Source organism: Saccopteryx leptura, chromosome 9 (assembly GCF_036850995.1).
Source record: "Saccopteryx leptura isolate mSacLep1 chromosome 9, mSacLep1_pri_phased_curated, whole genome shotgun sequence".
Classification (NCBI taxonomy): Eukaryota; Metazoa; Chordata; class Mammalia; order Chiroptera; family Emballonuridae; genus Saccopteryx; species Saccopteryx leptura.
This window is the reverse complement of record NC_089511.1, coordinates 39,108,201-39,132,792: the sequence shown is the minus strand read 5'-3', so window position 1 is coordinate 39,132,792 and position 24,592 is coordinate 39,108,201. Positions and strand designations below refer to the sequence as shown.

Sequence of the window (24,592 nt, the reverse complement as noted above, 5' to 3'; positions counted from 1 at the left end):
CATAGACATGACCCCAGTGGTGGGATTCAGCCAGTTCGCACCTGTTCTGCAGAACCGATACCTATTTTTTGGTTGAGTTCTGCAAACTGGTTGTTAAAATGGCACTTGTAATCAGGATTTTTTGTAAGGGGGGTGCCTGGGTAGTCACCCAATGTGGAAGTCACAAATTTACATTTCTTATTCTTTTTTAACATTGATCTGCTCAACAGTGTATTATTCTAAGCACCGTAGTTATGTTCATTCCATCAATACGTGAAAAAAAATTGCAAGTAAGGATGCCAATCAAGAAGCAATATGGCCTGACTGGGCGGTGGCGCAGTGGATAGTGCATCAAACTGGGATGCAGAAGACTCAGGTTCGAGACCCCGAGGTCACCAGCTTGAGCATGGGTTCATCTGGTTTGAGCAAAGCTCACCAGCTTGGACCCAAGGTCGCTGGCTTGAGCAAGGGGTTACTTGGTCTGCTGAAGGCCCACGGTCAAAGCACATATGAGAAAGCAATCAATGAACAACTAAGGTGTCGCAACAAAAACTGATGATTGATGCTTCTCATCTCTTTGTTCCTGCCTGTCTGTCCCTATCTCTGAATCTCTCTCTGTCTCTGTAAAAAATTAAAAAAAGAAGAAGAAGCAGCAATATAGAAATATCTTTAACAGGTTTATTGTTTTTTGTCAGGTGCTATTTAATATTTCTCATTAATATTTGTTGGGTAAACAAGTGTGTAACAGGTATGTTAGGCTTGCTTGCTTGTACTTTGCCTGATTGGTGCATGAGCATAGGGCAGCACCTTGTGTGTATAGTCTATGTAAGGCTGCAGGTGCTTGCCCTCAGGGTGGCAGATTGTAGATTGTGGATTGCCTGCCGCCATTGGGAGGGACCATTGTTTGCTACTGTTTACTGGAGAAGGGGTTTTCTCTCTCCCACCCCCAGCCTGTTTTGCTGGAGAGTCTGGAGAGAGAGAGGAAAGCAGTTTTTCCTGCCTGCTTGCTCATTCACCATTGTGAGGTTCTAATAAACAAAATAGCCAACCATTTTTTAGCTCCACAATTGCTTTACTGTCTGCCCAAATCCTATGTAAACCTCCATGGCCACAGCACCTGGCCTTACATCTGGCATAGTCAGCAGGATTTGGATCAGATGGGTATGGAACCGCCGACACCCTTGAGTGTGGTAGAGAAGTGGTCGCTGTTCTCCAGCATATGGTTCCCCTCAACTGTCCTTTTGGGAGCTGTGGGATGGATGTTTTTTACAACCCTGCAAGAGGAAACCAGGAGTTCTATGTGAGAAGCTGCCCGAGGTCAGAAGCTCTGGGGGTGAGCTGCAGACTGTGCGGCACCATGGCATGAGCTGAAACAGTCACTAGAGAAGGAGCTACAGGTCTGAGAACTGCAGGTCAGGAGCTGCAGGCTGAGAACCAGCAACAGTGTGGACTGGAACAAGTGCTGGAGGAGGCCGACCCAGTTCAAGACCTGCAATGTGAGATGCAGGCTGAGCACCAATGGTGCCTGGAACTGGAGTGATCTCTGGAGAAGTAGTTACGGGTTGTGAGCTCCAGTTTGCCCTGCAAGTAGAACGGTGGCACCAACAGTTGGTCGAGAAACAAATGCGGGTTCAAGAGCTCAAATCTCAGCTTCAGGCCAAGAGCTGGCAGCTGCAGGAGCCAAAGCAGTCACCAAGGAAGGAGCAGCATTCGTGCTGGAGGAGTGGCTCTGAGTTGGTGGTAGCAGGTGTTTCCAGCTCCGCCTCTTTTGAGGATGAGGATATTCGGGCTGAAGCTGCCACAGAGACTCAGAATCTGACCAGTGGTTATCCAGAAGGTAAAAACCCAGCAGCCGAGAGTGCCTCAGGAGCAGCCCATCAACGTGGTTATGCAGATGGTAGCACATTTGGAGGAGCTAGAGACAGTATAGGACCATAAGGCTGTGCCGGTTGCTGCCCATGCTGCCCCCGCCCCCCAACTAACAAGGGAAACAGGCCTGTAAAGGTTACCCAAACATAGATGTGGGTAGATTTGATTGTGACTGGGGCAGATAGGGAGAAATTAGATGGCAGGTCTAATAGAGTACTGTTAGAGCTTTGGCAGTAGCTTGAGCCAAAGCAGAGATTCCAGCCACTGAAAAAGCGGGGGAAGCAGTGGCTCTAGAGGCTGCCAAGAAAATGGCTGATGTTGAGTTGCACGGTTGCAAGATGACTTGTTGGAGACCGTTTTGGGAGAGGAGGATCCTCCCTAAGACCCACTGTCCCTGTTTGAATACAGAGGGAAGGCCAAGGGACCCGCCTAACAGGGATGTGCGGGGAGGCCTGAGGCCCCATGTAAAGCTGACAATCCATTGATCACCTTCTAATGTGCAGCAGGTGTTGGCATTAGAAGATAATAGATGCTTTTTTTTTTTTTTTTTGCAACGCCAGCAGAAGGGGGTTGGCTGGGATTGGACTGAGCAGTCACAAGGTGCATTTGCAGCGGCTAAGAGAGCTGTCAAGGCCACACAGGCCTTGAATGTCTTTGACCTCGCCAAGCCCTGTAAGCTTGCTGAGGGCCTTGGACGGGGCTTGTGGCAATGGACAGAGCGCTTATGGAAAGATGCTGAGGTCCATTAATGAAGAGCTGTATGTCTAGTTGCCTGTAATGGACCTTTACCTTGGTGATTTGCACAGACATCTTGGTTGTCTATCGTAAACTTATCATTGAGCAGTGTAATGGACTCTTGGACTGCAACCAGAGGGGGCACTGGCTCCCTTGTTGGATGGACATGCCACCTTGGGCAGACTGTTCAGGGAGACAATGTGAAGGGCACCTTTGTAATTATTGTAATTGTATAGCTTGTGCTGTTGCTGTAGTCTGTTTATGTAATGTACCTCACTCCTCGCACTGGGACCATCGCAGAAGATACCTGTCGTGCAGATTGTGAAGCGAGCAACCCTAAAGGGGTGGAATGTTGGGCCAACAGTGTGTTAGGCTTGCACGGTTGCACTTTGCCTGATTGGTGCATGAGCACAGGGCAGCACCACATGTGTATAGTCTATGTAAGGCTGCAGGTGCTTGCCCTCAGGGCAGATTTTAGATTTTGGGTTGCTTGCCACCATTGGGAGGGGCCATTTTTTTGCTATTGTTTGCTGGAGAAGAGGTTTTTCCTCCTGGCCTGTATGCTCATCAGCCCTGAGAGAAAGAGGCAGTTTTCCCTGCCTGCTTGCTCGTCCTCTGTTGCGAGACTCTAATAAATAGAATGGCCCATCATTTTTTAGCTCCACGGTTCCTTTACTGTCTGCCCAAATCCAATGTGAACCTGCATGGCCACAGCCACCGGCCTTACAATCCCACCACTTCATGACCCCGTAGTTGCTGGCTTCAGCCCAAGGTTGCTGGCTTGAGCAAGGAATCACTGGCTTGGCTGAACCCACCCAGTCAAGGCACACATGAGAAAGCAATCAATGAACAACTAAGGTGCAGCAACTAAGAGTTGATGCTTCTCATGTCTCTCCCTTCCTGTCTGTCTGTCCTTGTCTCTCTTTCTCAAAGTAAAAATAAAAAAAAGATTAAATGTCTCAGAAAGGAAGCTCTTATTAATTGAATTGTATCCCCTGGTAATTCACATGTTGAAGTCCTAATCCCCAGGACCTCAGAATGTGACTGTGTTTGAAGATAGAGTCTTTAAAGGGGTAATTATGGTTGTTTTGTTTTTGTTTTTTTTTTAGTGAGAGAGACAGGAACAGAGAGAGGGACAGATAGGGACAGACTGGCAGGAAGGCAGAGAGATGAGAAGCATCAATTCTTCGTTGTGACACCTTTGTTGTTCATTGATTGCTTTCTCATATGTGCCTTGACCAGGGGGGCTACAGCAGAGCAAGTGACCCATTGCTCAAGCCAGTGATCTTGGCCTCAGGTCAGCAACTTTGGGCTTCAAGCCATTGACCTTTGGGCTCAAGCCAGTGATCATGGGGTCATGTCTATGATCCCACGTTCAAGCCAGTGACCTCATGCTCAAGCTGGTGAGCTCACATTCAGCCCAGTGACTTCGGGTACTCTGCATCCCAGTCCAATGCTCTATCCACTGCACCACCACCTGGTCATAAAGGAGTAATTATGTTAAAAATGAGGTCAGGGCCCTGGCCGTTTGGCTCAGTGGTAAAGCGTTGGCCTGGCGTGCAGAAGTCCCGGGTTCGATTTCCGGCCAGGGCACACAGGAGAAGCGCCCATCTGCTTCTCCACCCCTCCCCCTCTCCTTCCTCTCTGTCTCTCTCTTCCCCTCCCGCAGCCAAGGCTCCATTGGAGCAAAGATGGCCCGGGCGCTGGGGATGGCTCCTTGGCCTCTGCCCCAGGCGCTAGAGTGGCTCTGGTTGCAACAGAGCGAGGCCCCGGAGGGGCAGAGCATCGCCCCCTGGTGGGCAGAGCGTCATCCCCTGGTGGGCGTGCCGGGTGGATCCTGGTCGGGCGCATGCGGGAGTCTGTCTGACTGTCTCTCCCCGTTTCTAGCTTCAGAAAAATACAAAAAAAAAAAAAAAATGAGGTCAGAAGGGGAGTTCTAATGCAACCTGAGGGGGGAAAGGAAAGAAAACACAGACATGCCCAGAGGGATGACCATGTAAGGACCAGGAAGAGGGCTGGTGTCTACAAGGCAAGGAGAGAGGCCTCAGGAGAAACCTGCTCAGAGCAACCGGCTGGTGCACACACTTAACTGTAGATGGTGACGGGGATCCTCTGTGCTATCTCTGCTCACCTAGGTGGCTCCTTTGTGTCTGGTCTTGCAAGTAATTTGGCAGATGATCAGAGGTGCCTTCCAGCCACCTGCCTGCATCAAGCTGCTGATCTTTCCTTGAAAGGTTTATAGTTCCAATAGAAACAGCTGAAGGGCTCTTTCATTGTAAACCAGAAAGACCAGAAGAGTGCAGAGGGCTAAACGTTTGTTGAGCACCTATTGTATGCCAGGTGTTTCACTGGGCAAGTTGCCTGTTATATAGGCTCCAAGCCTAGCTGTTACTAGGCGGGTGTCACACCTGGCTCAGGAGAAACCCTTCCCAAATCCCCCTCCGGAGCCAGTGCTCTGCTGCTGGCCTTTGCTCTCCTTTCCTCATTTCTTCTTTGCTATTTTCTGTCTTGTTTCTCAAACCCTGGCTAGCGCTATAACATATTGAGCATTTCTTGTTTTTTTGTACTTCCTTCTAGCCCTATTTTCCTTCTGTTCACCGCAGCTTCTCTTTCCCCAACCAGGGGTGAAAGAGAACCAGCTCCCACCCTTGAATTCCAGAACTCCAGAATACTTCCTTCCAGGTCCAGGAGCTGCCCCTCCTGCACTCATCCTGGCCGCCCTCTGACCATCTCACCTCATGCCCTGACCCAAGTTTGGAAAACAGTGTCTGCCATCCTGATCCGGCCCCCTAGTTCTGATCTGAAACTGAAAATGAAAGGAAAGCTCAGCATGTGTTACTGGGCAACGAAGAGGACAGCCTCTGGGTTCAGAGTGAGGGACAGACCTTTAAACCCCAGCCCTGCCACTGACCTGCTGGGTGACTTTGGACAATTGCTTAAACTTTCTGTACCTCAGTTTCCTCAACTGTAGGAGAGGGAGCGGGTAGTTCCTCCCTCATAGAGGATAAAGCCCTAGAAAGGTCATGTCAGTGAATAGACACTTCTCCCAGGAAGAGATACAAATGGCCAACAGATATATGAAAAGATGCTCAGCTTCATTAGTTATTAGGGAAATGCAAATCAAAACTACAATGAGATACCACCTCACCCCTGTTAGATTAGCTATTATCAACAAGACGGGTAATAGCAAATGTTGGAGAGGCTGTGGAGAAAAAGGAACTCTCATTCACTGTTGGTGGGACTGTAAAGTAGTACAACCATTATGGAGGAAAGTATGGTGGTTCCTCAAAAAACTGCAAATAGAACTACCTTATGACCCAGCAATCCCTCTACTGGGTATATACCCCAAAACCTCAGAAACATTGATACGTGAAGACACATGTAGCCCCATGTTCATTGCAGCACTGTTCACAGTGGCCAAGACATGGAAACAACCAAAAAGCCCTTCAATAGAAGACTGGATAAAGAAGATGTGGCACATATACACTATGGAATACTACTCAGCCATAAGAAATGATGACATCAGATCATTTACAGCAAAATGGTGGGATCTTGATAACATTATAAGGAGTGAAATAAGTAAATCAGAAAAAAACAAGAACTACATGATTCCATACATTGGTGGAACATAAAAATGAGACTAAGAGACATGGACAAGTGTGTGGTGGTTACCAGGGGTGGGGGGGAGGGAGGACAGGGGGAGAGTTAGGGGGAGGGGGAGGGGCACAGAGAACTAGATAGAGGGTGGCGAAGGACAATCTGACTTTGGGCGAGGGGTATGCAACATAATTTAATGACAAGGTAACCTACACATGTTTTCTTTGAATATATGTACCCTGATTTATTAATGTCATCCCATTACCATTAATAAAAATTTATTTAAAAAAAAAAAAAAAAAAAAAAAAAGAAAGGTCATGTCAGTGTCATGTCTGGGTCAGTCGACATTAAGGGCTGATTATTATTGGTCCCACAAGAAACTCTGAAACCAGTACCTTTCAGAAGAGATGGAATGTTCATTTGGTTAAGTCAGCGAATAGCTCATGGCTTCTGTAGTTTCCAGTTTTGTGAAACGAGGGCTCCAACATGCCGTCACTGACTGTACGCACGTGGGAGGAAAGCTCGCCAGCTGGGCTGCTGGCTGGCATCACCGCCCTGCACTTGTCTTGGCATCTTTCTGCCTGAGCCACTCACCATGGAAAGTATTTCCTTCATTAGGGGGAAGTGCACCCAGCTCACCCACCTTCAAACGCCTGCACCCATTGTCCTGCCCCACAGCCCATGCGGGTAAATTGATCCAGAGCTTTGTTCACATGGCATGGGCAAACAGGAGGCTGCTTGCTCTGGGGTTGATAATGGTCATTAAGTTTGTGCTAAAGACAGCAGATTTCTTTCCAAGAATGGGGGAAAGCCATGATTATGAAATTAGCTCCAGAGATGGATTTAAAAAGAAGAAAGTCTGGTTTAGACTGAGCCTCACCATGTTCCCTGGTTAGTATTCTTCATTCCCTTGATGTTTGTCGAGTGTCTATCCCAGATCAGATATAGGTTGGGCCAGTGGGATACAGAGGTTGTTACGATATCGTGGAGCATTCTGGGAGAGGGGGGCCTTGTGCTGGATGCCAAGAGTTATGGGCTTGAACTTGAGACTGCAGGGACAGACCACCCTGTCCAAGGTTGGGACAATGGGGAGAGGTGATGAGCAGGTTGTGGAGCTGCACTGGGGGTGCAGGGTGGGGGACAAATTAAAGATGGAACTTGTGACAGTGTGAAGTAAGGTGGCAACCCTGAGGATTGAGATAAAGAGGCAGGCTTGTCTGAAAGACTCAGAGGTGAATTGACTCGACACGGGTGTCAGGAATGTGAGGACTCCCTAGCAGTGAATATTGGGCCATTCTCCAGCTGATGCAATGGTTCTATGACGAACTCACATGGAATTTGTTTCCAGAGTTCATGGACAAAGCAGAGTACACACATAGAATTACCCTTAATAACCTCTAAAGGCACCCATGAGACAGCAGAACCATCTCTCCAAGCCTGGTGCCAGCTTTTCTTCCAGCACCGGCTGGGTGGCTGTTTCTTTGGCACCACTGGGTTCATGTCCACATATTAGAAGCACACGTGGAATGGTGGTTCTCAAGCTTTGTGTCTCAGAACCTTTTCATACTTTTTAAAATTACTGATGACCCAAAGAACTATTATTTATGTGGGGTGCATCTAGTTCATATTTATACATATTAGAAATTAAAATTGATACATTTAAAAACTTTTTAGGCCCTGGCCAGTTGGCTCAGTGGTAGAGTGTTGGCCCAGCGTGTAGATGTCCCAGGTTTGATTCCTGATCAGGGCACACAGAAGAAGCAACCATCTGCTTCTCCACCCCTACCCCTCTCTTTTCTCTCTCTCTCTCTCTCTCTCTCTCCCTCTCTCCTATCTCTCTCTCTGTCTCTTCCCCTCCCACAGCCATGGCTTGATTGGTTCAAGCACATTGCCCCAGGCACTGAGGATGATTCTGTAGAGCCTCTGCCTCAGGTGCTGAAAAAAGTAGCTGGGTTGAGAGCATGGCTCCAGATGGTCAGAGCATCGGCCCTAGACAGGGGTTGCTGGGTGGATCCCAGGCAGGGCACGTGCAGGAGTCTGTCTCTATCTCCTTTCCTCTCACTTGGAAAAAATAAGTAAATAAAAATAAATTTTAAAAATTTAATTAAATTTATTTAAAGTTGGCCCTGGCCCGTGGCTCAATGGATAGAGCATTGACCCGACATGCAAACATCCAGGTTTGATCCCCAGTCAGGACACACATGAGAAGCGACCATCTGCTTCTCTCCCCTTCCCTCTCCCCCTTCTCTCTCTCTTCCCTTCTCGAAGCCAGTGATTCAGTTGGTTCAAGCATCAGCCCTGGCCTCAGGAGCTAAAAATAGTTTGGTTGTGATCATGGCCCCAGGTGGGCAGAGCATCAGCCCCACACAGGGGTTGCCGGGTAGATCTCAGTCGGGGCACATGCAGCAGTCTGTCTATCTCCCCTCCTCTTGCTTAAAAAAAATTATTTAAAACTATTATTAATGAACTCATCACATGTTAACATTTTGTGAAAAATAACTATTTTATGAAACAAAGTTTTAGTGAGCCCTGGCTGGTTGGCTCAGTGGTAGAGCATCGGCCTGGCGTGCAGGAGTCCCGGGTTCGATTCCCGGTCAGGGCACACAGGAGAAGCACCCATCTGCTTCTCCCCCCGTCCCCCTCTCCTCCCCCCCTCCTTCCTCTCTGTCTCTCTCTTCCCCTCTTGCAGCCGAGGCTCCATTGGAGCAAAGTTTGCCCGGGCGCTGAGGATGGTTCCATGGCCTCTGCCTCAGGCGCTAGAATGGCTCTGGTCACAACAGAGCAATGCCCCAGATGGGCAGAGCATCGCCCCCTGGTGGGCATGCCGGGTGGATCCCGGTCGGGCGCATGAGGGAGTCTGTCTGACTGCCTCCCCGTTTCCAACTTTAGAAAAATACAAAAAAAAAAAAGTTTTAGTGAGTTGAGTGGCCCTTTTGGCATCTTTGTGAATTTCCTTAGTGTCTGCCTTCATGTCAGCAGCTGGCACTCCTGTCTGCATCCGCCTTGTGCTGCTTAGTGGATGCAAGGTAGTTCCCACTGCTTTTGCACTTTCAATATGTGTGCCAAATGGGGAGAAGTCTCCTTAAGCATAGCCCCCTGGAGAGGTGTCTGAAGACCACCTGTGAGATGATTGGTTGAGGTGCTGATTCTGTGAGAGATGTAAGGCGGGTGGCTGCGGCCATGCAGGTCCACATTGGATTCGGGCAGACGGTAAAGGAACTGTGGAGCTGGAAAATGGTGGGCCATTCTGTTTACTAAGTCTCGCAACGGTGGATGAGCAAGCAGGCAGGGAAAACCACTTCTCTCTCTCAGGGCTGATGAGCAAACAGGTGGGGGTAGGAAGGTGGGAGAAACCCCTTCTTCAGCAAACAAGAGCAAAAAAATGGCCCCTCCCAATGGCAGCAGGCAATCCAAAATCTACAATCTGCAGCCCTGAGGGCAAGCACCTGCAGCCTTACATAGACTATACACACGTGGTGCTGCCCTGTGCTCATGCACCAATCAGGCAAGGCGGGAGCGAGCAATCCTAACACTTGTTTGCCCAACAGAGGAGTAGCAGGTGACGGAATGATAGGGCAGCTGGCCACGCCTCACCCACGTGTACTGGGGAGGGTACCTCACTCCATGCTCAGTGAAGCAATGGCAGCAGGACCTGGCCTTTGACTGTACTTAATATCAGCCTCTCTTTTTGGCCAATTCAAAACAGTTGCATTTCAAAAGATAAATACATAGATTTTACAGTAGGAGCACCTGTGATTTTGTTACTGCCTTTGTGCCCTTCATCTGAGTTACCCATAAAGGTGTCACTTGTGTCCTAGACCTCAGGCCTGTTCCCAGGGGAAGGAGGTTGGGGCTGGTGTTTTCAGCTGGATAAGCAAAACTGAAGTGATTAAGTTATGGTTGGTCCTTATAGGGAGAAAACAAGAGGTGCTCTGAGTGACAGAGGTGTGGGGAAGGGGCGGAGATGAGTGCTCCAGGGTCCCTGGGGTCAACCCGGGCGGAAGGAGCTGGCTGTAAAATTGAGGAGAGCCATGGGGCAACATTATTTCACCTGGTAGGAAGGTGGCCTCCCATTTCACTACTCGGTACCCAGAGACGGCATACATTCAGCCACCAGGAGGGACTCTGGTTGGAATTCCTGCACCTCGCCCCTCTTGCCCATCACACCATCTATATACTTCAGATTTATCCAGAGCTCTGCTGGCACCTGTAGATGCTGTGGACAGGTGCCAGACCAGCTCTCAGGCAGCTCATGGGCCAGGCCTGGGCAGCTGACAGGAGAGAATTTCTTCAGCCAGAACTTGGTGATCAAAAATTGGACAGCTTGACTGCTGGTGGCGCAGTGGATAGAGTGTAGACATAGGATGTTGAGATCCCAGGTTCAAAACCCTGACCCTTTCTCTCCTCTTTCTGTAAAATCAATAGAAGGAAGGAAGGAAGGAAGGGAGGAAGGGAGGAAGGGAGGAAGGGAGGAAGGGAGGAGGGAGGAAGGGAAAGAAATGAACAGATTCTAAGAGGATTTAAGGTTGAGGATTTGTCTAAAGTTAGCAATTATATTTTATTTTCAGTATCCTAAGTGCCTGTTTTTACTATTATATTTACTTAGTGCTTCCCGGATTCTGAAATAGAGGTCAACACGATTCCTTTTTTGCAGACCCAGAACCCAAGCTTCGTAATGGAATTGGCTCAACCCCGATGCCCCATAGCACTGGAACCAGAGAGCCTTCCTTCCAATTTGTTTGCCATAGACCCTTTGAGCGCGCAGCTCACAGGTCGAGCAGGAACAGGCGGGTGCTACCCGTGCTCCGCATCAGTTCTGGCCTCTCTCTGGGCTCCTAAGTCTTGGCAGCTGAGGTGCTCTCCCTGGAATGTTCCGCCATCACAAGGTGATGAAGGCCTGGAAACTTTTGTTCCACTAAACTTTGCCAGGGAGCTATACTTAGCTACTAAGTGGAGGCCAAGGGTAGGTTCTCTGAATATAGATAGTAACAAGTGGGCTATTTTCAAACTTCCAGCAAACCCCCAAAATATTGGGGGTCAAAATGATATTTATAGAGCCCTTTGGGGTCTGGAGGGAAGGCATAAACTTAGTGAATCCATAGTTTCAAGAGAGAGGTTTCTTTCAACAGGGAGTAGGGTGAGGGACCCAGACACTGAGAGACTGGCTGTCCCTCTCACAGCTGTTTCCAGGGCTTGAACTCATAGAGGCCTGGTACTCACATCTGTGAGTCTGTGAGTCAGGAGAGTGGAGGCCTGCTGTGCCCAGTCATTTTTTCCTGCACTCTGGTGCCACCCTGTCCGCTGATCACACGCCATCCTGAGAACACTTTTCATGCTGTGAAACTGCTGTCCCCAAACTTGGAGAGCCCATTACATGGTTGTTCTCTTGTCCAGAATCCTCTGTTCGTGAGGCTCCTGCTTTTGCCCAGACTTAATCAGGCTGCGGTCAAAACACCTGCTTCCAACTCCGTAGGTCCCCGGGCTCCTACCTTGGAGAGAGGTTCCAACCACATGCCTGCAGTGGTGGAATCAGAAGGCTTTCTTTAGAAAGAAGAATGGGAATGTGATGAGTAAAGATTTGAGTAGGAAGGGGGCCAAATAGCAGTCCCCCAAGAAAAGAGTTGGCCATGCCAACATCACCTAAGAACAAATGTGAACAAGCCTTAGACCCCTTTCTGATTCTCATTCTATAAGTATGGAGAGAGGGTCCCAGAAACTCAAATGTTAAATGGGCACCCCGGATTCTAATGATCAGACTAAATAATGAGGAAAGGTAGGGCAGGGCGGGAAGCCATGAACCCCAAGTATGCAGCAGGCAGCGTGGCCCGGGGGGGGGGGACATGGTCGCCTCACAGTCTGACTGTGGCCAACTAACTTTGAGTGGGGTGCCCCCCCATTCATTCTGTGTCAGTTTCCTGGCAGGTGCCCGGGCCTTTCCTCACCTCTCTGCCAACAGACGCTTCACTACCCCTGCCCTCCGCCAGCCCAGATATAAATATAAGAGCATTTTCCATGGGCCGGCACAGAAGGGAAAACATTCGACTTTATTTTAGGCCTGTGAAATTCCCTTCCTTCATACCCAACAGGTGCATTGCCTCATTTAGATATTAGAGCCCAGAAATAGAACACAATTTACAATATAGCTTCCTTCAGGCATCTGGATGCTATTTAAAAAAAAAAAAAAAAAAAAGCCTCCCGTGTGCTGTGCTGGCCTGGCCTGGCCTGGCACTGAGGCTGGCTGGGGTTCTCACCTTTGCCAGACTGGCGGAGAGGCACCCTTCCCCAAGCCGCTTGACCCTGCTCAGCAGAGGGACCAGGTGCCTCGAGAGACAGTTTGGGAGCAGAATCGTCCTGTTAGGGCACAGGCCTGTTCTCACCCCTGCAGGGCCCCATGACAGGACAGTGGAGGGGAGGAGGGGGACAGACACAGGCACCAGAGAGGGACCAGGTACTGACCAGGGGGACTCAGACCTTTGAAAGAGATGTTTCTAGGAACTCTGTCAGTAAGAATGTTATCGGCCTGACCAGGCGGTGGCACAGTGGATACAGCATCAGACTGGGATGCGGAGGACCCAGGTTCGAGACCCCGAGGTTGCCAGCTTGAGCGTGGGCTCATCTGGTTTGAGCAAAAATTCACCAGCTTGGACCCAAGGTCGCTGGCTCAAGCAAGGGGTTACTCGGTCTGCTGTATCCCCGACGGTCAAGGCACATATGAGAAGGCAATCAATGAACAACTAAGGTGTCGCAATGCGCAACGAAAAACTAATGATTGATGCTTCTCATCTCTCTGTTCCTGTCTGTCTGTCCTTGTCTATCACTCACTCTGACTCTCTCTCTGTCTCTGTTAAAAAAAAAAAAAAAAAAAAAAAAAAGAATCTGCTATCCTCCCTCAGTTCTCGGTGGACTGGGAGACTAGGATTCAACTTTCCTCACCTTAAGTCCAAGCACAGGATCCACCCAGAATCTCCTGGCAAAACTGTGTGTTCTCGTCAGCTGTTGGGGGTGGGGCTGAATATGTCCCCTCAATTTATATGGTAAGGTCTTAACCCCCAAATACCTCAGAATGTGGCCTTACTTGGAAATAGGGTCACTGCAGATATAGCCAAGATGAGATCATTATAGGGTGGGTCATAACCCACTGTGTCAGGTTTCCTTACCAAAAGGGAAAATTTGGACACAGACAGACACACACTGAGAGAACACCGGGTGAAGATGAAGGCAGAGATGGGGTGATGCTCCTATTGTAAAAGCCCAGGAACATCAACAATTTCCCGCAGACCCACAGGACTGGGAGAGGGACCTGGACAGATTCTCCTCACAGCGCCAGAAGGAACCAGCCCTGCGAAAACTTGGTCTTGGACTTCTGGCCTCCAGGACTGCGGGAGAATGAATTTCCACTGTTTGAGCTGCCAGATGTGTGGGAATTTGTAACAGCAGCCAGGCAAACTGCCGTAGTGGCCAAATGGCCCAGTCCCAGTCTCAGAAGTATCTTCATTCCACCGGCGGAGACGGTCTGGTAGAGGCCAGGCAGGGGCTCTCTTGAGTGGTCTGCTTCATCAAAGTCAGTTTGGTCTAAAGAAGCCCAAGACCAAGGTCAAGTTTCCTCTGGGATGTCCAAGGCCTAACAGCCATCATTAAACCAGCCACCCATGCTCTTCATCCTCTGAGGAGCTGCAGGTAGACTCTACAGTGGAGGCCACCAAGGCTGGGACTGCAGCAGAGGTGGCTGCAGAGTGAGATATTCGGCCCCCAGTGTGGTCCTTGTAAACGCCCCTGAATGTTCTTCCGCGCAGAGGAGGCTTGGCAGATCTGGCGGCTCAGGGCTGCTAGAGGCGGACCTCTGCAGCTTGCTGTGTGGCTCCACTTCGGGGCCAGGACCAAGGGGCCTAACTCTCCCTCGGCTGGGACCAGCAGTGGAGCCGCTGACAGCAGGCCATCCTTCCTGCAGAGAGGAGCAGGTGTCCCCTCCCAACCGTAAGGACTGTCAGGCTCCATTAGACTCAGGCCTCCGTCTTTGGTTCCGGACGCCACCCTCCCTCCAGGGTCCTGCTGGAGATGGTTAAGACATGCTGGCAAGAGGCAGGACCAGCCCAACAGGTGACCACCCTGGGGGTCTTGGCCGCCTATGAGCAGAAAATGATGCCACAATGCTGGGGCAGTGGGGCAGGACACTGGGGCAGGAAGGGTCTGTGTATTGGCATCTGAGTTGGTTTGGGAAAGCATGCGTGTCCAGGGCGGGATCAGAGCCCTGGGCTACTTGTTCAATTCATAGATGCCTGCGGCCTCAAGAGAAGGTGTGCAGAGAAAGGGGGACAGTACTGTGAGCAGACATGGAGATGTGAGATGGCGCAATGAAGACACGCCGGTGGGACGCTGGAAAGGGGTGCAGATACAGCCCCGGTTCTCTCTTCTAACAGACTGGGAAGAAACAAACACCCAGCTGTGCGGTGCTGCTCGCGGCCCACCCTGGCCTTTCTCCTGGCCTTGGTTTCCTTACACTTGTCTTTTGCAAGCCTTCACTCATCTTCAGCCCGAGTTCATGCCCCTCAGCTATTCTGCTAGGCTGTTTGATACTGTTCCTATCACCCATCTCTTTCTTCCAGAAGGCATTCCTGCTCACCTGGACCCTGCCTGCTGCAGCCTCACTCCCTGTCCCATAACGTCACAGCTCAATGCCCTGACCCCTCGTCTCTTCCTCCTCTGTGGCCAGGAACCCTGCTGTTCCTGGAGAACTTCTCAGAGCTCAGCCTCCTCCACAGATGCAGGGGACTGGGAGAATGCAGACACTCACAGGACATAACAGGGCGGAGTGCATGGACTCTTTATTGCCCCATGAGTGTGGATGGGGGCCTAGCAGCTGGTCCTCCAGGTAATGTTCCATCTCAGGGGCAGCCCAGTGAGAGGGGGAGGGTGTGCGCGCGCACGTGTGACATGAGGCGACATGGCCCAGATCCCAAGCCAAAGCGGGGAGGTGAGCCTCGAGGTAGCTCTGCCCATGCAGGCCGGGCTGTGCAGTGCGCTCGGCACAAGACAGAGGGTTCGTGTGGAGTTGCGGAGAGATCCAAAGGCAGCCCCATTTGTCATCTTAATGGCAGGAATTGTCCATGCTGGTGACAGTCCCCCAACAGTCTTTAGCTCTTAGAGAAACAAGCTGAAACCAGAGCAAGTGGAAAACAGAACGGTAATTCTTGTTCTGCTGAAAGTCATCCCTGGGAGAGAAGTCCCCTCTAAGCGGGCAGAGCCGGGTGGGAGCTCTGCAGAGGGCCTCGCTCACCTTGCTGGCCCGATGGGCTGCGGGGGACAGGGGAGTGTGCCTGAGAGTGGGGGCTGCACTCCTGCCCTCCCAGGACACCTGGCTCCTCTGAGCACACCAGACAGCACAAGGCTGACGAGAGGCGCCGGCCACGGTCTCCCGGGGTGAGGTGCTATCCTGCCTACCTGCACCAACCCACACCTCTCAGGGACCGGGGCAGCAGCCGGATTCCTCATGCCGTGCCAAGAGGGACATGCGGGAGAAGGTCTTGGCACAGCTCTTGCACTGGTATTTCTTGGTGTCAGAGTGTGTCTGCAGGTGGGCCCGGAGATTTGAGCGGTCAGCGAAGGCCCTGCTGCAGTGAGAACAGGCATAGGGCTTCTCACCTGGGGGAGAAGAAAAGGGGGGCCAGGTGAGTGACTATACAGGGTATCCTGGGAAGGCGGTCCCAGGGTTCAAGTGTTCTTGTTTATAAATTAATAACCCACTCCTCCCCCTCCAAATGTTCACTCAATTCCAATTCATCCCCAGGACATAAGCGATGTGATAGGGGCCTTAGCCCCTGTCCCAGGAGTAAACATAAAGGCCAATTGGCCACATAAGCACCTAAGGTTGGGACTGCTTGGAGACAGGGTGGAATGATGTACCTAACCCTTCCTAAAAGCATAGGTCCAGCATACATTGCTACATCTACTGCAGCTGCTAGATCTTCCTGTTTCTGCCAGATCTCTTCTGGAGCCCTCTGCCTCCCAGATCTGGATGTGAGAAGCACGGGCACCTTCTGGCAGCTGTACCCGCACACTGAAGGCCAGCAGTGGAGACCAGCCAGGGTCCCGCAGAGGGTGGGTGGAAGGAGTGAGCCCTCCTCCTGTACAGGAGGCAGGGGTTTAGGAATGGCCAAAATCCTTGTATCCTCCAAGCCACCTCAAATCAATCACCAGGGACTTGGACAAAGTTCTTCTGTTGGGACCTTGGCCCCCAGGATGATTCTGACAAGTGCAAAAGGAAGGGTCACGGAGAGTCACCTGTTCTCTGTCTGTACAGTGGCTTCTACAGAGTCCTAAGAGGTACCAGCCCTACAGAGTCCTACAGAGTCCTAAGAGGTACCAGCTTGTAGTACCCACTGCCCGACACCTGGGCACACTCCCAGCTAGGCCACTCCTGTGAGGACTCCCACCCGCCCGGCTCCCAGAGCACGAGCACTGAGCCTCTGACGATGTGTGGCATCCTCAGCAAAGGGTCAAGGAAAACGGCTTCTTTCCAGCCTCCACCCAGGTGTGACTCAGAACATTCTTGTCATGGAGCCGTGACTTAGGATTAGGGAGGGAGGCTCCAGTTACAGAAAGTATGTGTTGTAACTGGGGGGGGGGGGGGTCCTGGTCTGTGATCAGGACCAAAGACATTCTGGGAGCTCTGTCTCCCTGTTCCCATTGCCCACTCTGCTTGACAAATTCCTGGGCTCCAGGCAAAGACCTGGGCTGAAGTCCACTTCAGCTACTAGCTACCCCTGCACAGACCAGGCCTCTTCCACTCTTTCTGGGCAGTGTATCGTAATCTACAGAATGGAGAGGCTAAGGTTCGTAGGGTTCCTTCAGCTCCCTGCCCACGTCCCTCTCCTATCTCCGTTTCTGTCTTTGTCTCCTCTCCAGAACTGCTCTTCTCTCCTTTGTTGCTTGTGGGTTCCTGGCCTCTCTTTCACACATGGGCAGGTTTGCTCCAGGCCCCCAGATTCTAAGTGAAGACTCAGCTGTCATCTCTGTCCTTCAGATAGGCTGTGACACCTATGGTTCTTACCCCAGGCAAGTCTTTCCCACTCCCATCTCCTGTTCCAGAATTCTGGAAGGCCATGGGAAGTAAGACTCAAACCCTGCTGAATCCCTGTGCATCCCATGCTTTGCTGGGTGTTACGGGTTAAATGGTGTCCTCCAAAATAGAGACATCATGTTCTAACCCCCAGTACCTGTAGATGTGACCTTATTTGGAAATAGGGGCTTTGCAGGTGCCAGTAGGTTAAGATGAGGTCATCCTGCAGTTTGTGGCCCTGATTCGATATGACTGGTGTCCTTATAGCAAGAGAGAAATTTGACATAGACACACAGGGTGGAGAGGTCATGTGAGGTTGAAAGCAGAGGTTGGAGTGATGTGACCACAAGCCAAGGAATGCCTGGAGCCCCCAGAAGCTGGAAGAGGCAGGACAAATTCTGCCCTAGAGCCTTTGGAAGGAGGAACCCTGGGACATTTGGACTTTGGGTTTCTGGCCTCCAGACAGTAAGAAAGGACATTTCTGAAGTTTTGAGCTTCCAGATTGTGGGACTTTTGGAACAGTCCCAAGACACGAATATACTGGAGAGTAGAAGCTGTGAATGTCCATCCTCTTGTTCCTAAAATTACCCCTCCCCTCCTTCTAACATCCAGGTCCCACTCCCACTCCCACCCGGATCCCTCTTGCGGATCTGACACTGTCCTACCTGTGTGGGTCCGGATGTGGCCCTGCAGCAGCCAGGGCCTGGAGAAGGCCTTGCCACAGATGGCACAAATGCAGGGCAGCGTGTGCGTGCGGATGTGCATTTTGAGGGCGCCCAGGCTGGAGTACTCCTTGTCGCAATACTTGCAGGTAAAGCAGCGCTGAGCCTGCAGGTGGCAGTGCAGCTGTCGGTGCCTGGCCAACCCAGCCAGCGTATGGTAGGGCTTGTGGCAATGGATGCACTGGAAGCCACCTGGGGGGCAGGTGGCCTGCTCAGCCCCCAGAAGTCTGTCTGGAGCCTGGTCCCCGCCTGGGCCCAGAATTGGGGGCCACCGTGTGGGCAGTACCAGCAGTGGAGGTAGGTTGAGGTGGTTCAGGCTGTGTTTGAGGGGTACACAGGGAGCCTGGCCTGCACGAGGGTCCATCAGGCTAACTTCCAAGGGGTCTGGCTCAGAGTCCCCCTGAGCTTCTGGGAGGGGCAGGGAAATGCAGGTGATGACAGACTTGTGCTCCCAGGGCTGGGCAGGGTCACCAGGCAAGGGAGGGGCTGCCCTGTCAGGGAGGAGTAGGGGCACCACCAGCCCCCCACAGGCAGAACAGGAGCCGCTGACTTCTAGAAAGGCAGAAGGAGAGAGAACGGAAAGGTGAAGGCTCAGTCCCAGAGTATTGCGTTCTCAAACTTGCACCTCGGGTCCAATTTCAAACCCATCTTCTAGGCCATCAGCAGCCTGGCCTGAAGGGAAAGGCCTGAAAGATAGAGGTGTCAGCTGGGGAAGTGATAACGGTCCGGAAACCATGGGGTCTAGAGGAGGAATCTCAGTTCCTCTTTAAGAACAAGAAAAGAGAAACACCTTGCAAAATCCCAAAATGGCCTTCATGAGGCTGAGGAAGGCTCTCACTGCTAGGCAGGGTGCACCCTCTCTCAGAGCCCCAGCTCACAGTGCACCCCCAGGCTCCCGTGCAGCATTAATTCAGAGCACTGGCAGTGGGCCACCCCATGTAGAATAGGTAATTGGCTTCCAGTCACCTCCCAATTACCCCTTGATGTCCTGACATGGTACACACAGCTGCTTGCCAATTCTCCTGATCCAGAGGAGCTGCTCTCTGTCCTTAGCCTGTTGCTCCCACATTTGGGGGCCAGCATCCCCCATGTTTAACCTGAATGGCAGTCCCCCAAAGTAAACAGTTTAGTAGATGAGAGTTAAATTCTGCATCTCCCCAAAGCCCAAATCCCCAATCAGCCTTCAACTCATTTCTTATTCTTTATATGTTGAAATAAGTCTCTGGCCTGGGATTGGGAAGGGGAAGGAGGGAAGCAGAGAGAGCTACTGCAAAACTATTCTCAGACAGTCCCTCACTGGGCCTTACAGAGTTGCTCAGACTTGCGCATTCAAATAGTGAAGTGAGCACACTGTATGACTGGACTTTATACAGTGTTTTTCTCTCGTGGATTTAAGAGAGAAGGAGAGAAAGAGAAAGGAAAGGAGGAAGAGAGGGAGAGGGCGAGAGAGAGAGAGAGAAAGAAAGAAGCATCAACTTGTTCCACTTAGTTGTTCACTCCTTGGTTGCTTGGATGATGCTCTATCCACTAAACCACCTGACCAGGGAGGGCCTCTACACAGTGGTTTTTTAAACTTTTAAAACTATGACCCATGTGTTGTCATAATATATATATATATATAGTCATAATATGTAATATATATAATATATATTATATATATGTTGTCATAATATAATATATTATATATATATATTATATATATATATATATAATATATATATAAAACAAAAGCTTCCTTTATCTGGAGCTCTGCATTCTGATAGTTTCTGTTCTATTTTATTTTATAAAACTGCTGGTGGTGACTCAACCTTGATTTCAGGACCCAGAAGTGAGGCGTACACAGGGAGCCTGAGGCTCCAGGTCTTGGAAGGCGCCCCCTGGTGGTAGCTCTGCCTCGGTACTGGTCAGAAACTCCCTCCCCACGTTAGGTTCTGAGAGCTCTAAAAGGCTCTGAGGTGCCCTGGCCTTCACAGTGTCCGTCTTCCCCTCTCCCACTCTGACTCACGGAGCAGTCTCCCAGAGTGTCTTTACCCCAAAAAGCTGCTGAGCTAGGGGGGCCAGCTCTGACTACCCTAGAAGCCTTTGTCCCAGGACCTCCCTGTGTCTCCGTGCCCAGCAGTAGGGAATGCAAATGAGGGGACAGTGCTGAGCCCTGGACTCCCATCTCCCACGGACACCCTGAGGAGAATTGCAGCCCCTTAGCCCAGCGTGCCATGAGGAACCTCCACAGGGGTGAGGGGAAGCCAGAAGGAAGGAGACCTTTAAGAGGGGTGAGGAGGCGCTAGAGAAGCCCTCGGAACGCTGGAAAAGCTAGGCCTTCGCACCGAGTCCTTGGTCACTCTTCCCGGCCCCTGTGGTCACCATCTAAGCCAGGATGTTCCTCGGGAGCCCTTGGACAGCAGCCCCAGGTGGACCTCCGGCTCTCTTCCCACCATTCCTGGGACTCCTAAACCTCCTGCCCTAGGAAGATGGTTCCGGGGTCCCCTAGCTGGGATGGGTGCTCCAGGCCATAGGATGAAAGTCCAGAGCGATTGGGGGCCCAGAGACTTAAGTGGGGAGAGAATCCCCACGCGCTCCGAACTTGAACCACTTCCCTACCTCCAGCCCCGGGGCCTCGGCTCCAGCCAGGCTGTGAGCTAACGCCTCTCCTCCCACCTGGGACAGGTGTCTCCCGACCGCACCTCCCCCCCACTGGCTCCTAGGGGCCTCCTCCTCCTGCCCCTCGGGAGCTGGAGCCCTGGACAGGGGCTGGGGAGGCCGGCAGCGCATACCTCTCTGTGTCTCCAGCTCTCCGTAGTTGGGGACCCTGTGGCTGGAGTGCGTTTTCACCAGGAAAGAGCGCGGCATGGTTCCTCGCGGGCGTGGGTCCCACTTGCGAGTCCACAGAAAGCGGCGGGCAATGCCGCGGCAGGTGCTAGCAGGGTCAGAATCATTAGCATAGCCCGTCGCCTCAGCCAACCAGCGCTCGGCGCGGCCGGGGCGGGGCGAGGCGGGGCCGCGGGACTGGCTTCAGGGCCACGCCCAGGACAGGTGCGCGGCGTGGGGGCAGGAGCGTGTGGCCGGCGTGTCTTGCCCACGGGACCTCCCTGGCGCGCGCCGCGAGTCACGTCGACCCCTGGGGCCTGGCGCACCCACTCGCTGCCGACTAAAGGGCGGAGGTCAGGGCTGGGTGGAAGTCCAGCAGGTTCCAGTTCACACGGCGTGGGAGCGTGCGTGGAGCCCAGCCTGGGAGAACTCTCGCTCCAGCCCGTTATACCAGCCCCACCCCCTGCTTACACCCAAAACGGTAGGATTGATGAACACAAGCCCTGAACTCCAAAGCTTATCCAGCTGATCAGCCTTAGTGGTGACCAGCGGAGTCAGCCGGCCTGGGGGAGTGGGACCCTTTCCCAGTGGGCCCCTTGCCTTTGGAGACAATGCTTTAGAAGTTGACCCCAGGTATACAGAAAGCTTATTGGATGAGAGAAAGGGCAGTCTGGGATTCTGGAATTTTAAGGAGTTCAAACATGTGGTCACAGGAAGTTTAATCAGAGAGGGCAAAGCATGTGCACTTTGCAACAGCCTATGGACAGTCCCCTGAGAGCCCCAGGGTGTTTCTATGGCTGTGAAGCAGGCCTGCCTTGCTGGCAGAGCCTTTTGAGGCTCAGGTGCTGCATTGGTGCACTTTGACAGCTGTGGCCTTGGGGGTGGCACAGTAGTTATGGTGGTGAATCTGTAGAACCCGTGCAGAGACAGTGGGAGGCAAGGCTGTGTCTTACATTCCCACAGTTTTGCAGATGAGAAAACAGGCTCTGAGAAGCTGGGAAGTGGTAGAATTGGGACCCAGGCCCACACTTGCACCTTACCTGCGGCATGTGTACCTTGTCTGTTGTTTGATGAGGGAGCGTGGAAGGGCAGGTCATGCACAGGCGGGAGAAGGCACGAGTCTGTTCTGTGGACCATGGCCTGGCACCATGCTGCCGTGCATGTGGCTTTCAGAGGGCACGTGACTGCCTTCTGCTTATTCACCTGTTCCTGGGCCTCGAAAGGTTTCTATTTATACCCTGTCTTCCTTCTCTTTCCCCCTCCCAGACATAGATAACACTCACAGATACCTGGGCCAACCCTTTGCCCACACCGTCCTTACTCTTACTCAGCCACCCATTGTGTGGCCACCAGCCAAGATGACCTCCTTAATCCCCGGAGAGATGCTCTGTTATTTAGGGAAGCTGCAGCACTCCTGTGGAGGATCTGCTGATCTCATCTTGGAAATACAGCAGGGATCCGAGGGTCCTTAGAGCCCCTTTGGGTAGGGGCAGTTGATTCTTTTCCTGGGGCTTCTATATCAAATGACCCAAAGGAAGTTTTCAGTCCCTACTAACATCTCACGACTTCCCTCTCTTGGTGGTGCAGATTCACTTTTGGCTGTGGAACCCAAGTGGTACCAACAGAGAAAACCCTCAGCATCTGCCTGTCCTTACCTGTGCAGCCAGTGAAGGGGGTGCAGCTGTCCCCATCTGCTGTGCTCTGGGTCCTTCTGCCCTCAGTACAGCTGCTGTGCCTGGTGAAGCCTCATGCCCTGTTTTGTGGTAGAAAATGTACTTCTCAGCCCCTGCCTCTCTCACCCAGAGCAGGACTCGCAAGGAACCCAGGTGTGCCTCTCCTGCAGAAACCACAGCAGGCTTCCCTGGGAGCCAGGCTGCCTCCTCTCCCATCTGCCTCTATCAGTGTGGGCACCCCCAGCCCCCGGGACCAAGTGGGAGCCAGCCCTGGTTTCTTCATAGTGCGTACTCGCATGTCCACAGTGGGGACTCAGCAATGCTTGTCAGAGTAGATGTAAAAGATGAACTCCCCAAACAGTATGGCCCCACATGCACATCTCTGGGGATTGGAGTGATGAGCCTCCTGTTTGTGCTCTCGAGTGCAAACACGTGCATGCAGGTACCAGGTGCCAGGGGTGAGCCTGGCACCAGGACTCTTGTAATAGTGCTCAGAACTGGGCCTCGAAGCTGTGGCTTGTCTGTCCCAGACCCTGAGCAGATGGCTTTTACACTAGGGGCATCAGCCACTGTGACAGTGGCCCCTATATTTGTGTGTTGAGCATTCATTGAGGGAGGACGGGCACAGTTGGGAAATCCTGACTTGAGGGAACCCCATGGCTATCCAAGGTGATGGACTTGTGAAAACTTGGGTCCAGTGTCCCCAACAACTAGTCAGATTGGTGACCTGTGTGTGCTTGGTTACCCCCTGTGAAGGGAAGCTCACTACTGCTTATAGCTGTTCTTTCCATTTGGGGTCTGACTGTTAAAGGTGGTGATAGCAGTTCTTAGAGGTTCAGTGGACACATCCTGTGTGATATGGGGACACTGAAAGGGGACATTGTCTCTCCATACATAGCTTATAAGACAGGCAATAGAGGCCTAGACACCTTAGGGCATACTGGAGAGTGTGATAGGTATTTTTTGTTTGTTTTTTAGCAAGAGAGATAGAGACAGAGAGAAACAGAGAGAGGGACAGACAGGCAATAAGGGAGAGAGATAAGAAGCATTAATTCTTTGTTGCACACCTTAATTGTTCATTGATTACTTTCTCATATGTACCTTGACGGGGTGTGGAGGGTGAGCTCCATCCCTAGCTCAAGCCAGCGACCTTGGGTTCAAGCCAGCGATCATGGGGTCATGTCTGTGATACCACACCCAAGCCAGTGACCTCGCGCTCAAGCTGGTGAGCCTGTGCTCAAGCCAGCAAACTCGAGGCTCAAACCTGGGTCCTCTGCAACCCAGTCCGATGCTCTATCCACTGCGCCACCACATGGTCAGGCCAGAGAATGTGATTTTGGATGCTGAAGAGGGTTCTGGGGGCTGAGGCAGGAAAGGTGAGAACTGAGCGGTGACTGGGCAGGGATGTGCTGTGTGCATGTGTGTCCATATGTGTGCACACTTGCATGTGCACGTGTGCAGACCTGTGCCCTGTACATGAACACATGAAATACATGAGCAGTACCTGTTCTCATGTGATACAGATGTCGGGCATCAGCAGGTGACCCTGGCCTTGAAGGGAGGAGTCTGTTGGGTCCACAGCTCGGTTTCCAGCTCCTCACCTCGCACTCTTCTCTGTCCGCCAGTGGAGTTGGCCCCTTGTCCCCAGCAGGTTGTTGGAGAGACTCAAAAGGCCACGTGTGGAGTGGTTCTCTCTCACAGTGATGGACTGGATGTCCCCGTTTGCTGACCCACCCTCAGTGTAGCACACTGAGGTCTCTGGCACATGCGGTCTCAACTTCACTCAGTCAGTGTGCTATGCTTCTCTCGCTCACCCAGCCACCAGGGCACAGAGAGCAGCAAGGCCTGTCCTGTCCTCGAGGTTTGCTGGAGAGCCATCTCAACTGGCTCTAATCTCTGTAGCAGCTTCCAGCCAAGGACCTCCTGGGTCCTGGGGATCCTGTTGACATCCCGCCAGGCCTAGGGCAGGCTCGCTATAAGCCACTTACTGCAGGATCTGGAGTGCCTTCAAGGCACACCTAGAAGGAGCCAGCAGTGGCTCTGACCTGACTGGTCCACTGGTCTAGGACACTGGCCATCATGTTAAGCAGGACACCTATGTAGGAGCCCAGTGATTGTTCCTGGGCTGGGTCAGAGCAGTGTATCAAACTGTCAGG

General features: G+C 51.9%; 1 protein-coding gene across 1 annotated transcript; it reads right to left on the bottom strand.

Moving 5' to 3' along the window:
* Nucleotides 1-13,227: 13,227 nt before the first annotated feature.
* SNAI3 (snail family transcriptional repressor 3) lies at nt 13,228-20,858 on the bottom strand. The gene is made up of 3 exons (XM_066348642.1): nt 20,730-20,858; nt 17,902-18,510; nt 13,228-15,819 (listed from the first exon to the last, which is right to left on the bottom strand). Exons 1-3 carry the CDS (start codon nt 20,803-20,805, stop codon nt 15,638-15,640), a joined length of 867 nt encoding a protein of 288 aa, XP_066204739.1. The 5' UTR covers nt 20,806-20,858; the 3' UTR covers nt 13,228-15,637.
* Nucleotides 20,859-24,592: the final 3,734 nt, after the last annotated feature.